This window comes from Pelodiscus sinensis, chromosome 3, assembly GCF_049634645.1.
Source record: "Pelodiscus sinensis isolate JC-2024 chromosome 3, ASM4963464v1, whole genome shotgun sequence".
Taxonomy (NCBI): domain Eukaryota; kingdom Metazoa; phylum Chordata; order Testudines; family Trionychidae; genus Pelodiscus; species Pelodiscus sinensis.
Window position 1 is genome coordinate 21,050,321 of NC_134713.1, and position 14,291 is coordinate 21,064,611.

The 14,291-nt window shown below is 46.5% G+C and overlaps 1 protein-coding gene across 6 annotated transcripts in view; it reads right to left on the reverse strand.

Annotated features, from left to right (window-relative positions):
- The window catches only part of VSNL1 (visinin like 1), a 141,979-nt gene that overhangs the window by 57,771 nt on the left and 69,917 nt on the right, over positions 1–14,291 (reverse strand). For 4 of the 6 annotated variants that reach the window (XM_006137590.4, XM_006137589.4, XM_025178743.2 and 1 more), the window contains one exon: positions 5,071–5,237. In XM_006137590.4, coding sequence (XP_006137652.1) covers positions 5,071–5,232 — 162 coding nt within the window. In that variant the 5' untranslated portion in view covers positions 5,233–5,237. The remainder of the gene's footprint in view (positions 1–5,070; positions 5,238–14,291) is intronic. The other 2 variants (XM_006137588.4, XM_075923455.1) reach the window with 1 other exon arrangement.

Below are 14,291 nucleotides of genomic sequence, written 5' to 3' on the forward strand. Positions count from 1 at the left end.
GAAAAGGAGCGTCTACATTGGCAAGCTGCTTTCCCAGAAAAGCCCTTTTTCCAGAATAGCGTCCATGGCCAATATAGACGCGCTTTTCCGGAAAAGAGCCACGAGCGTCATTTTTGCGATCGGGGCTTTTTTCCGGAAAAGACTACTGGGCTGTCTACACTGGCCCTTTTCTGGAACAGTGTTCTGGAATAAGGACTTATGCCCGAGCGGGAGCAGAATAGTTTTTCCGGAATAGCGGCTGATTTTGTACAGTAGATCGTCGTTGCTTTTCCAGAAAGCGGCCAGTGTAGACAGCTCGCAGCTTATTCCGGAAAAGCGGCTGCTTTTCCGGAATAAGTGGCCCAGTGTAGACACAGCCCTGTGTATACATTTGAATGTCTTACTCCAAAGACCCTACAAAGATGTCAGTGACTGGACAAATATTTTTAATTAATATTTTGCGGAGCTACAAATTTGGCATATAATGGAATTTGGGGTGGATGTGAGGGCTGGAATATAGATCCACCTACCTAATTTTTAATAAATATTTGAGAATAGAACCTATTTTGTTCTATGCATTCTTAACATGGGAGAATAGAATTCAGTTGAATTTCAGTAAGGGAATATGCCACAAACATATTATTTGACTAAATAATCAAGTGATATTGTATTTTCCAGAGCAATTTAAATTTAAGATGAATAATATGGCCTATTAAAATATATAAGAGAAATTCATAAAACTTTACACCCAATTTATTATTTAATACTATCCTATGGTGCATTACATCATCCTAACTCTGAATATTTCCTTTCCATTTGAAGGATTATTGGCATTTACTTTCACTGTTAACCCAGAGTATGTGCTTGCCAAGTTCAAGTTGTATGACATCATAGCAGTCTATTTTCCACTTAGTACACACACAACTCCTGTTATCATCAATGCCCATCATGCATTCCTGCACAGTATGGGGCATGTTCATCCTTGAAGTAATCCTGCTGAAGTCAAGATTTAAAATAAAATGAAATTGGCCTTTTAAATCAAAATAACATGTTTTGAATCACAACACGAACCCAGAAATCCCATGTTTGTTTGATTTAACTCAGGTTCCCGATATTATTTGAATGTATTTTTATAAATTAACTCCTTATGATGAATACACTACAAACACAATAAATATAACCCTCCAATAAATGTGCTACTAAAACTATTCAGTAGCATTCAGCTCATTCATCTATGTGGGCATGAGGGATATAAATCCCGTTTAAAATGTTAACCAGTTAAACTATATGTTTAACAAATTAACTGGCCTGATGTACTGGAAACCGCTCTCTGGCGCACCATGCCATGGGCAAGTGGCCAGCCAGGACTGCCACACGACAGGCTTCTCTGACCAGGCCGGACCAAGCCCGCCGCACCACACTGCGAGTGGGAAGGCTGCTCTAACCCAGCAAGGAGAGCCTGCCACACTACACTGAAAGCAGGGGCTGTTCCAGTTGGGTCAGGCACTGGTTAACCAGTTACCCTGGTAAGCATGCTGATAAGGTTAATGTTTACCAGGTAATCCATTATCCGGTTAACCCTTTACATCCCTAGTAGGCACAAAGTCTGGGGTCTAATCTAGGGATGTAATAGTATAGTCAATTAACTATAAGCAAAAGCATATAAGTTAATGCTATAGACTGCACACATCCACTCCCTCGCCTCCCACCAGTATACGTTTTAGCAGGCTGGTCAGCAGTCTGGCTCAGTCCTGGCTTGCACAGGGTCTGGGACCAACCCCTGCTGCAGCTCTGCATTTGAAGTGTATTAGGAGCTGGGTGGGCAGCCAGCCCAGCTCAGTTCTGGCTCACACTGGGTTTGGGAGCTCAGACCCACCCCGACAGGGGCTGTTGCTACCCTGCACTGCTGCCCTTGTATCAGAGGCAGCAGCACAGGGCAACAGGCAGGCAGTCTGCGAGGGGAGCAGGTTTTTAAACTGGCTCCCCTCATGGACCAGTTTCCACCTGGTACACTGTGCTGCTGCCTCTGACACAGAGGAAGCAGCACAGAGTGGCCGGAGCCTCTCGGGCATGGGGCCAGAGCACATTGGCTGCTGGCCCCACCCCCAGGAACTACAGAATCGTCGAGGAACCTATAAGAATTCATAAGGTTAATCAACTATTCAATTAACCAATATTTAACATCCCTAGTCTAATCTTGATAGCCATGACACCAAATGAGTCAAAATCGCAACAATAACTATACCTGTAGGTAATCTTAAATATTTGACTACAAGATGCTCTATTAAATGGTCTACATTTGTATGTAGAGACATATCACATTCATACAGCACTCTGAAAACAAGTTCTGTAAACAAAGAAAATCCAGTTGTATGAGCACTACTCGACTTAAGTTTGCACAGTGAGGATTATAGAACGAATCCCAGGAGCAATGAATTCCAAGCTGACCCAAATCATAACGCAGGTGAAAAATAAGGCATAACGACTGGTGCCACCTCAACAAAGCAGAAAACACTCTTGTCTACCAGAAATCCTTCTAAAAACAAAAGCGAAAATCAAATGAAAACAAGTAACTCACAGTCTCTGTGTAACCACTGAAGCCTAAGTAACAATTACTACAATTTTGCAGAGTATTGTAAAAAAGAACGAAGTCACCAGACCGCAAAACTCTGCAAAATTGGTCATTTATATTAATATCACAAGAACATATTATTTCTTGTGATAGTAAAATTTGTAGATGTTTTCCATTGGCTATGTGCAGGAGGAGTCTTTTTCCTTAGATCAGTGTTTTGCCATTAACATGCAAATATCATTCCTTGCTCAAACATGTCTAAGTGCACAACACAAATCCCATGAGAGCAACAGATGATGACATCTAAGAGAAAATGTAACACTGAAGTGAATGTAAAACTTGTAATCATCATCCTAATAAAATATTTATGGAAACATTCTTGGCTAAAATCCAACATATTCAACTTGTGAACTTCTCTCCTAAGTGGAAGCTCACACTCAACTTAAAGAAATCAATAAAGAAATCAACATAAATGTTAGATGTTTTTACTCTTAATATGCATGTCAGAGAACTGGAATGCAGAAAATCCAATAACAATGTCTTGTGACTTATTGTGGTAACCTATGCTGCAAAAATTAATTGTCAAATCTGGATTTATTTTATTTTATGTTTTTGTGGTAAGAAGCAAATAATGAAGGAGTGTTCCAAGTATCAAGATTCAACCTCCATGAGAACATGGGGAATAAGAGTATCTCAGAGAGTCAGGAAATGACATGTTAGATGCATTGACAGTGAAGCTGAAGAGTTGAGAATGGAGGCTGTTCATAACTCTGAAATGTTCGTAACTCTGAACAAAACATTATGATTGTTCTTTCAAAAGTCTATAACTAAAGATTGACTTTTCACTGTGTTATCAAAGTTGTCATCCTGTTAAGCAACACTGAACTCTCATGTTCTGTGATTTATACTTTGCACCATCGCTAAGTAACAATGGAACTAAATTTTATTACTGGGCTATTTCCCCCTAGGCTAAAGCACCTTATTGGAGTCTACAATGACTTCTAGAGATGACTCAGAAACACTTTTGGAAAGGAGAGGTACTCACGACTCAGAGATGACATCATAAACTGTCTCTCCCACACATACAATCCCCCACCGATACTTATTTAAACTTTATTCTCTCCTATTTATTTGTAATTTAGCAAACAGGAAGCAATGGTTCCACAACAGTAAAACACTTTATATATATATACACACACACATATTTTGCAAACCTTTATTTACTTTTCCTACAAACATGCATGACAAATAAGATGCAAGGCAATGTAGGACACACACCATACATTATCCAAAATGGAGGCAGTCAACAATCACTCACCACAAAACATAGCACTCAAAAGCTGTAAGAACAGGAGTCTCACAAAATAACAACTATGGCATCACAGTCATCTATAAGATATGACTTTTCAGGACACTGTTTCAATGTACAGATTTTAAAGTGCACAGATGTGGGATTAATTCATGTATGCTGTAGATGGCAGTGTTTGTACAGTAACCTCCACTGGCTGCAGGAAGGGGGCTGCTTATAATATTTGTGGGGATGGTGTGGTTCAGGGCTGGGGAAAGGCAAGAAAGAGAGACTGCAGCTTCTATTTCAGATAAATACGAATAGCCCTTGCCTACAGAGATCATTATTGAGTTCCAGGCCATCAAAGCACTGATAAAACTGACTGCTGGCATTTTTATTGTTCTTCACCCTAACACTGTAATTTTCTGAACCACCGGTTCATCACCTCTAGTCAATAATTTTCTTCCTTAAAATTACTTTGAAGCCCCTGACCTTCAGGCAGTTGTTCCATTTTGAATGATTTTTTTGTAATATAAATCTGAGTCTCACAATGTCCACAATGCTTCTCCCGTTACAGAATAAATACATAGTACAATACAAGAAGACAGAGTCCATGATAAATTAATGATTATTAAAAAGAAGGTAGCCAGTTGTCCTACCTATCCTCTCTCATACTCCAAGGACAAGGGGATTAATTAAAAGGAAAGGCAATACATTTAAAACATACAAAAAGAAACTTTTTCTTCTTCTTTTTTTACACAATGCATAGTCTATAGAACCCACTGCTACAAGACTTCACTGCGGCTAATACAAGCCTGGGAATCCAAAGAAAAATAGATCGTTCGATAGTAATGAGAACATCCACATTTTAGAAACCAATAGCACTGCATAAATTACAGGGATTTGGCAAAATGGATCATCTTGCAAGAGTGGGCCATAACCCCTCAACCTTTGGGGCATAAAGCAACCCTGAGTTGACAAGATGGAGGAAGAATCTTCCCCTTTGGGAAAATTATATCCTTCCTCTTGGCACTGATCACTCTTGGAGACAGGATACTGATCTATTTGGACCACTGTTCTGATCGTTATAGCAGTTTCTACATACATGTCTGGCTGCTCCTTGTCAGTATTCACTTTAATCTGAATCAAAAAAATTTGTTGTACACATATTGAAGCATCACTCTGATACTCTTTTTGTGGCTGTGGAATAGGAAGCTAATAAATAACATACCTTTACATAAAGCTGCTGAAATTCGTCAAGGTTCAGTCTACCACTAGGACAGTCCTTTAGAAATCCTTTGTACCACTGTTTGAGTTCATGTTCGTTAAACTCCGTGCTCTTCACCAGATCCTCCATCACTTCAGGGGCCAGTTTGCTATTTTGTTTCCCCATTCTGCCTTAAGAAAAGCAAATTAATACAATTAGCCAAGTTGCTGTGACTGTTTTAAAACTTGATTAGCAACCAAGATGGTATATGCTACTGACAACCTTGTTTCGTGCTGACGCTTTCGGCCAAGCCCTAGCCCATGCTCTCCCTACTCATTTGGAAGCCAAACTGTATTTAAATAAGTGTCAAGTTGAATTAGGGGAAAAACTAAGAAATTCATCTTTCAGTTAAAGGTCTTAAGTCCTTCAGAGAGACTGCTGAGTTTGCTTTCCAAATATGAGAATTTCCTTAATATGTTTATCTTTAATAATAATTTAATATAAAAATTCTACTCTTCTTTTCTTTTCTCTCCCAGGATACTGGAGAGGCCTAAAGGGCAGGAAGACAGGTGTCAGCTCACCAGGTGAAAATTCCAAGTAAACTTATGTGATCCAGCCCATCAAATTCATAAAATCATTTCCCTTCATCTCTCCTTGTGGACCACATATTCTAAACAGCAGTACTTTTATTTTGTTTTATATTATATTGTCTACACTATTTTGCTAACTGGTTGTTTAAAATTTCGTGTGGTACTTAGTTGTGTCCTGTGCACAGAAAGGTGTTTGCGGGACCAATAGCTAGCATTTATATTTCTACAGTCCAGTTGAGCACTGTTTGGTGTCTGTTCCACTTTTCACACCCACATTCAGTTTACAGTCACCTGCCAACTCTTCCCTCCTTCCCCACTCAAAATGTTTATTTCCTGCAAAATTGCTGTTAAACAAACTTTTCCCCGTTTTTATACTTAGTTTTTTTCTCATTGAGTGAACTACTCTTTAGTGTTCATTTCCACCATGTCCTCACAGCCTCCTTTGTTTGCACAGGCTCCCATAGTGTTAGCCAGCCTTCCTAGCTTTGCATCATTGGTGGCTGTGATAGGTGTATCCTTTTGTGTAAGTGTATTGAGTGACACTTGGCATGGCATTAAAGCCTATTCATCTCTGCTCTTCCCAAGTGCTAATAATTTTTCTTTACAGCCCTTCCCATTCTGGCTATGTCTAGACTACAGGGGTTTTCCAGGTATCCCAAAAAAACTCCACCGCGTCCAGGGAATGCATCTGCTCTTCTGCTTTTTTTTGCGGAAGAGCAGACACACTCTTTTGGAAGCCCTGTCTTCGTCCTCCCTCAAGGAAGAAGGGCTCCTCCAAAATAGGGTTTTTTTCCGAAATTTAGCAATTTGCGTACCTTTTCCCAATAAAGCCACATAGTGTAGACATAGCCCATGTCATGTAAACCATCCCATAATAATCTTACCCAAGCCATCTTGTCCCAGGGGTAAGTCATAGCTGTTGGCAAGTCACTTTGCCAAGCCAGCACATGTTTCAGCAAAAAGCACAGATTTGAACACCCAGAAAAAGGGGCACATTTTCAAGAGATTTACTGGGTAGGAAATAAATGCTGCAAGGATGGCCATGTAAAATAGTGTAACCTATAGAACTAAAGTATTATCAGCCAGTAATAATCCAAAGACTCAGGAACCAATTCTGTCTTCTGTCACACAACCACGTTCTGGTGCTGCATAGATGTAACTGAAGGCACATCTGGGCGCATAATTTCTTTAGGTATTGCCAGTATCTAGCAGACAAACCTGGTAACACGTGCTCTGCATTTGCTTCCTATATAAAAATCATTAGCATACCAAAGAAGTCCATTTTCAATCTCTTATTTTCTTTGTGAATTATAATAGCCGTTATGTAGAACAGTAATCCATTTTTAGTAGAACCCACAAATATGTAGGAAAAAAACTGCCCTAGTGCCTTTGCTTTCACTCTCATTCAAAACAGCCTCAATCATTAAGATCAATGAAGTTACGCCAGTTTAAACATGCGTAAGGGAGAAACAGTCACTCTAAATGTTTGTCACAGTGAGACATATGCGTTCAGACTGTGTGCCTACCATACATTGTACAGTAGAAAGAGTTATTAACACCTCAGGAACCGAGGTTGTTGGTAACTCTTAAATGTTCATAACTCTGAACAAAATATTATGGTTTTTTCAAATGTTTACAACTGGACATTGACTTAATGCAGCTTTGAAACTTTATTATGCAGAAGAAAAATGCTATTTTTAAAATCTTAATTTAAATTGACAAAGCACAATAGTTTCCTTACCTTGTGAAATTTCTTTTTTAACCCCCCCCCCCCTTTTTTTAGTAGTTTATATTTAACACAGTACTATACCGTATTTGTGGTCATGGAGGGTTTGGGGTTTTATTTAATGTAATTTATTTATTTCCTTAATTAGTCTATTCTGCTACCTGATTACATGCTTCTGGTACCAAATGAGACATGTGGCTGGTAGGACATTTCGTAACTCTGCTGTTTATAACTCTTGAGGTTCTACTGTATTTGGCAAAGTTAATATACACACCTGCATTTGTGGAAAGTTGACAACAGTCCTGCTGATGGGGAGAGCAAAGGGTGCAACTGCCCCGGGCCCAGCAATTCTAAAGGGTCCAGGTGATGGCACCCAGAGCCCTGAGCCCCTTAAATTGCTACCAGAGTGCTGCTGGAGGGCATAGTGCACTCCAAGCGACGCTGAGGCTGGCTACACTGGCCCCGCCCCTTCTATCTCCAGCACCACCCCTTCCAGGAGTGTAGAGCCCCCTCGCACCAACCTTGCCCAGGGCCCAGTGTAGCTGTTGGCTCCCCTGGCTGACAATGTATATATTCTAAATGCTTTACAGGCAGTCCCCGGGTTACGTACAAGATAGGGACTGTAGGTTTGTTCTTAAGTTGAATCTGTATGTAAGTCGGAACTGGCGTCCAGATTCAGACACTGCTGAAACTGACCGCCAGTTCTGACTTACATAGAGAATCAACTTAAGAACCCCAGGCGTCCCCAAGTCAGCTGCTGCTGAAACTGATCAGCAGCTGATTCCAGGAAGCCCGGGGCAGAGCAACTCTGCCTCGGGCTTCCTGTAGTCAGCGCTGGTCAGTTTCAGCAGAAGCTGACTTGGGGACGCCTGGGGCAGAGCAGCTGGGGTGCTACTGGACCAACAAAGCAGCACCCCATCTGCTTTGCCCCAGACGTCCTGATTCAGCCGCTGCTGAAACTGACCAGCAGCGGCTGAATCAGGACCTGGGGCAGAGCAGCTGGGGTGCTGCCGGGTTGGTCCAGTAGTGCCCACGGGCGCTGCAGGACCAATCGGCAGCGCCCCAGCTGCTCTGCCCCAGAGTCCAAAACAAAAGCCTGGTCTGCGGGGGGGGGGGGGCACACTAGCTGCGCCCCCCCCCCCCACAGCAGACCAGGGACAGGGGGAGCAGAGCCGCAGCGGCAGCGGGGTCCCGCGCCTCTGAGGCTTTGCCAGAGCAAAGCCTCAGAGGCGCGGGGAACCGCCGCTGCTGCCGCTCCAGTCTGGGTGCCTGTGGTCTGCTGGGGACGGTCCCCAGCAGACCACAGGCACCCTGACTGAAGCCGCAGCCGCGGGGGGGTCCCGCGCCTCTGAGGCTTTGCCAGAGCAAAGCCTCAGAGGCGCGGGGAACCGCCGCTGCTGCCGCTTTGACTGAAGCGGCAGCAGCGGCGGTTCCCCGCGCCTCTGAGGCTTTGCTCTGGCAAAGCCTCAGAGGCGCGGGACCCCCCCGCGGCTGCGGCTTCAGTCAGGGTGCCTGTGGTCTGCTGGGGACCGTCCCCAGCAGACCACAGGCACCCAGACTGGAGCGGCAGCAGCGGCGGTTCCCCGCGCCTCTGAGGCTTTGCCAGAGCAAAGCCTCAGAAGCGTGGGAACCCCCGCTGCTGCCGCATGAGACCCGGTGCCTGTGGTCTGCTGGGGACCGTCCCCAGCAGACCACAGGCACCGGGTCTCATGCGGCAGCAGCGGGGGTTCCCGCGCTTCTGAGGCTTTGCTCTGGCAAAGCCTCAGAAGCGCGGGAACCTGCCCGCTGCTGCCGCTTGGGTCCCGGTGCCTGTGGTCTGCTGGGGACGGTCCCCAGCAGACCACAGGCACCGGCACCCAAGTGGCAGCAGCAGCGGTTCCCGCGCTTCCGAGGCTTTGCTCTGGCAAAGCCTCAGAAGCGCGGGAACCCGCCCGGTGCCCCTGGTCTGCTGGAGACGGTTTCCAGCAGACCAGGGGCACCGGAGCAGCTTACGAACGGGGCTCTCTCGCCCCGACTTCCGGGGCGAGAAAGCTCCGTTCGTAAGTGCGGATCCGACGTAAGTCGGATCCGCGTAAGTCGGGGACTGCCTGTACTAGGGCAGGGCTGAACATTTTAGGTTGTTCTGGATTTATACCAGAGTATTTGAGCAAACTATTGGCCCAACATATCTATCTATAATCTCTTCTCTCATCATAGTCAGAGAAATGAGACACTTCTTTTCTGTCTTTTTCTGTGATACCTGATCCTAGTATTTGCTCACCTGTTTGTTCCACTACAGATTGTCTGATCTGCCTCAAATGCTTTTCAGCAGCCTTTGATGCATCCTGCCATATATATAATATAAACCTCTCTGTGTATTGTATTAGTGCTAATTGCAATGAACAGTTTAACAGAAACCTTTCATAAATGATGCTTTTGTGAAACATCACCAACAAGTAAGGAAGGGATAATTTGGGACTGCAATTGTGGGTATTCTCATTTATTTGTTAAACATAGTTCATTATCAGCCTTGCTCGGTTTGATGCAGGGAACTGAATGAGTTGATCAGTCCTGTCTGGTATAATCCTCTACTGTAATTATATCAGTTCATTTTTTCCATTTCTTTTCAACCTCCAGCTCTTTTGTTAGCAAAATAGATACGAATTACAATCTGCAGTAAGGCTCAACAATGTCATATGACCATCAAGGAGTGCTGAGGCATCTCATTGCTGTAGATCCAATTATTTTTGGCAGGAAATATGTTATTCATAGATTTTTCTAGTTAACCGTGAGGTTTAGTTCAGTCTTCTAGGGTTTCTTCGCATCTTTTATTATTATGCAATAGGTATAATCTGTCCTTAGCAATGAATGTACTAGCTGCCAACATGCATTTAATTTTCTAAAATTAAAACATTTTACAATAAGCTATAATAATAGTGTTTAACACAACATGCTCCCCCCCCCCCTCAGAAAATCCATTAATATGTATTAGGCAGAAACAGGACAGCTACATAACTTCTAAGTTCTTCAAGTAGGCAGGTCACTCACTAACTATCAGAATCTTTTTGTGGAGAAAAATTTTTGTTCAATCGATTCGTTTGCATCCAAATAATTTGAGTATATGAATAGTCAAGCATTGTTGTTCAAGTGTTGTATATTCTGAAGCACCAGCCTAAAAAATGTTTAGTTTCTAAGCAACATGCCTTAAACAAATATTTTTTGAAACTTCTGTGCCAGCAAAATAAAAAGTCTATTAAATACAGCCAGGGCAAAATCAAGACAATCACTAAGACACTGACTGAAACTACTAGCAATATACACTGAAATTCTTCGTGTTGAAACCTCTATGAAAAGTAATTGTAATTTCAGTCAAGATTTAATATTGCAAATATAGAACAGCGATGAGCAACCTAGGTTAATGAGTGGGCTGCATGAGTGGCTCTCCATCTAAGTGGGCCACAAGATTGCTGTAACCAAGATGGTCTCCCAGAATAGGGGAGTTTTGCTACTTGAGATTGCATACCTAGAATTTGCAGGGTGAGTCAACTGAACCAGAGCAGAGCTTTGAATGCAAAGGGAGCACACTGCTTTCACAGTTAATGTTGTGTGCAGTTAGCACGCACCTCACTTCACAAGCCCTTATTTTATGTACATGTCACCTTAGTAATACTAGTGGGAAAAAATATGCAGATGGAAAGCAATGGAATCGTGGGCAACAGTAAACAAGATGTCTCATGGGCCACACATATAACCCCAATGTGCCGCATGCGGACAAAGGTACTACTGAGGAGGAGTAAAGGCACTGATATCTGTGTCAGTGAGATTCCTCATGTAAAAATGTGCTCACCTCTCCTGCACACTTGTTCTAGCCCAGTGGTCCCCAACCTTTTCAGGTTGTCGGGCGCCAGGGGGCGTGGCCATTCGCCCACCGGGCGCCAGGGGGCGGGGACACTTGCCCGCCCAGGGGCGGCCTCCCCCAGCCGCATGCCCGGGGGCGGCCTCCCCCAGCCGCATGCCCGGGGGCGGGGCCCCCCCCATAGCCACACGCCCGGGGGCGGGGCCCCCCCATAGCCACGCGCCCGGGGGCGGGGCCCCCCCCATAGCCATGCGCCCGGGGGCGGGGCCCCCCGGCAAGCGCCATGCGCCCGGGGCCAGTGCTCCCCCCGTAAGCGCCGCGCGCCCGGAGGCGGGGCCAAGGCCGGGGCCGGGGCCAGGGCATGCGCGGCGCTCCCGGGGGTGGGGCCGGGGCCAAGGCCGGGGCCGGGGCCGGGGGTCAGGGTCGGCACCGGCACGCGCAGCGCACCCGGGGCCGGGACCGGCCATGCGCCCGGGGCTGGCACCTGCCGCACGCCCAGGGGCAGGGCCAGCCCAGATTGCTCCGCGGGCGCATGTAAAGAGCCGGGCAGGCGCCATGGCGCCCGCGAGCACCGGGTTGGAGACCACAGTTCTAGCCTAATCAATATGTAGCCAAAGTCACAATCCTGTTCCATAAGCACTAGGCAGAAGCATCAAACTTTTTCATATAAAATGTCACTTTCTCTCACTATGGTCTGTACTTTGCAATTCTTCTTGTGTTGGTGAGCACTACCCTACATGATGAACCCCATTAGGACAGATACTGATGCCTTTTCTCCTCCTGAGTAGTACTTTACTCCTTGAGCCATGCCTTGGTGCCAAATTGCAAACCTGTAGCAGAAACTCAGATGAGTATCACCATTGCTCCCTGAATGAGGCTGTCACAGTCTAGTCCAGGGGTTCCCAAACTTTTTGACACGGGGACCAGTAAATCCATTCATGAGCTCTTGGAGGACCAGTAACATTCATTTGCATATTTGCATATTCATTAAGCAAATGATGAATATTAAAATAAGTTGTTTCTGGTCCTCTCAAAGCCCCCAGTGCCAGTGTTAGCAAAGCTTTTGATACAGTCACCCACAATATTCTTGCCAGCATGTTAAAGGAATATGGATTGGATAAATGGATTGTAAGATGGCTAGAAAGCTGGCTAGATCAGGGTTTCCCAAACTTTTTACTTTAGTTAGAACCCGGTTTTTTTTCAGTACTGTTTCAGCCCAAACATATAAACGCATATTAAAAAAAGAATGAAAAATGAATAAATTGTCAGTGTTTTGCCCAGCTGCATCCTCCGCCCAGCCTGGGCCAGGGTTTGGGGGACCCAGCGCTGCATGGGTATTCCAGGAGGCGGGAGCAGGAGCAGATTGGGGGTAGGGTATCTTGCTAAGAGGGAGGGTGCAAGAAGGGGTAGGGTTGCCAGGTGTCCGGTTTTGTACTGGACAGTCCAGTATTTCAGGGTTTTGTCTGGGAAACAAATTGAGAAATTACCAGACTTATAAAATGTCCAGTATTTTCTAATTAGGTAAGTTTTATTATAATTAGGTATATCAGTTCTTAGCTACGAACTGCCTGGCTGGTAGATGTGCTCACACTGCCTGAATGTGTCTACCTTCCAGGCAGTTCGCAACTACTCGAGGGAGGGTATGTGGGAAGAAGGGGGGCAAAATGGAATTAGCGGCCGGATTAACTCGTCTGCCAGGGTCTGCATGTGCCCGGGTCAGTCCCGCTTCCCCCCCTTCTCCTCCCAATCTCCCCAGTCCAGCCCTGCTACCCCTGTCCAGCCCTGCTTTCGGCAGCCGGTTCCCCCCGCCCTCCACCAATCTCCCTCGGTCAACCCTGCTCCCTCGACAACCCTCCTGACCAGCCCCGCTGCCCCATCCAGCCCTGCTTCCAGCAGCTGGTTCTCCCGTGCTTCTCCTCCTGATCTCCCCCGGCCAGCCTCTCCGCCCCCCGGCCAGCCCTGGTTCTGCTGCCCACCTGCCCCAATCTCCGTGGGACAGCTCCACTACCCCCAACCCCGCTTCTGCCACCTGCCCCCCCCATCTCTGCCGGACAGCCCCACTGCCTCCAACCCTGCTTCCACCGCCCACCCGCATCTCCGCGGGACAGCCCTGCTGCCCCCAACCATGCTTCCGCCGGCCGCCCGCCTGCCTCTCCCCATCTCCACTGGACAGTCCTGCTGCCCCCAATTCTGCTTCTCGGTGGCCCGTTTCCCCCCCCCACACACCTCCTCCCAGCCCGCACAGCTCTGCTCCCCTCCCGACAGCCACACTGAGGCCTGGTATATTTTTCCAGCGGCCCGGTATCGGGCCGCGGCCCATAGTTTGGGAAACACTGGTCTAATCCTTTGATATTCATATAAGTTAGGGTATGTCTACACTACAAAGTTAATTCGCACTAACAGACATTAGTTCGAAATAACTTTGATAGGCGTTACACATGCAAACCGCTAGTTCAAACTTAATTCGAACTAGCGGTGCACTTAATTCGAACTAGGTAAACCTCATTCCACGAGGACTAACGCCTAGTTCGAATTAACTAGTTCGAATTAAGGGCTGTATAGCCACTAAATTCGAACTAGTGGGAGGCTAGCCCTCCCCAGCTTTCCCTGGTGGCCACTCTGGGCACCACCAGGGAAACTCGTCTGCCCCCCTCCCGGCCCCGGAGCCCTTAAAGGGGCACGGGCTGGCTACGGTGCCCGTGCCAGGTGCAAACCTGCCAGCACCCAGCCAGCAGACCCTACACCTGGCACGGCTCGAGCCAGCCACCCGCTGCCACCCAGCCCTCCCCCTCTTCCCGGGACCAGGCTGGCGGCTCCCGGGAGCCTGCCCAGGTCCGCAAGAGGCGGGCGCCCACCAGGTTTAGTGCGGACATCGTGGACCTCATCCACGACCTCCGCAATAGCCACCTGAAAGTGGCCATCTAGGGCAGGATAGCTGCCAGCCTGGCCACCCAGGAGCAGGTGTGCATGAAAATCAAGGTGGTTCACTGAGACCCCCCGACCCTGAGCCCTGAGCTTAGAATGGCCGTACTGGGTCAGACCAAAGGTCCATCTAGCCCAGTAGCCTGTCTGCCGACAGCGGCCAGCACTAGAT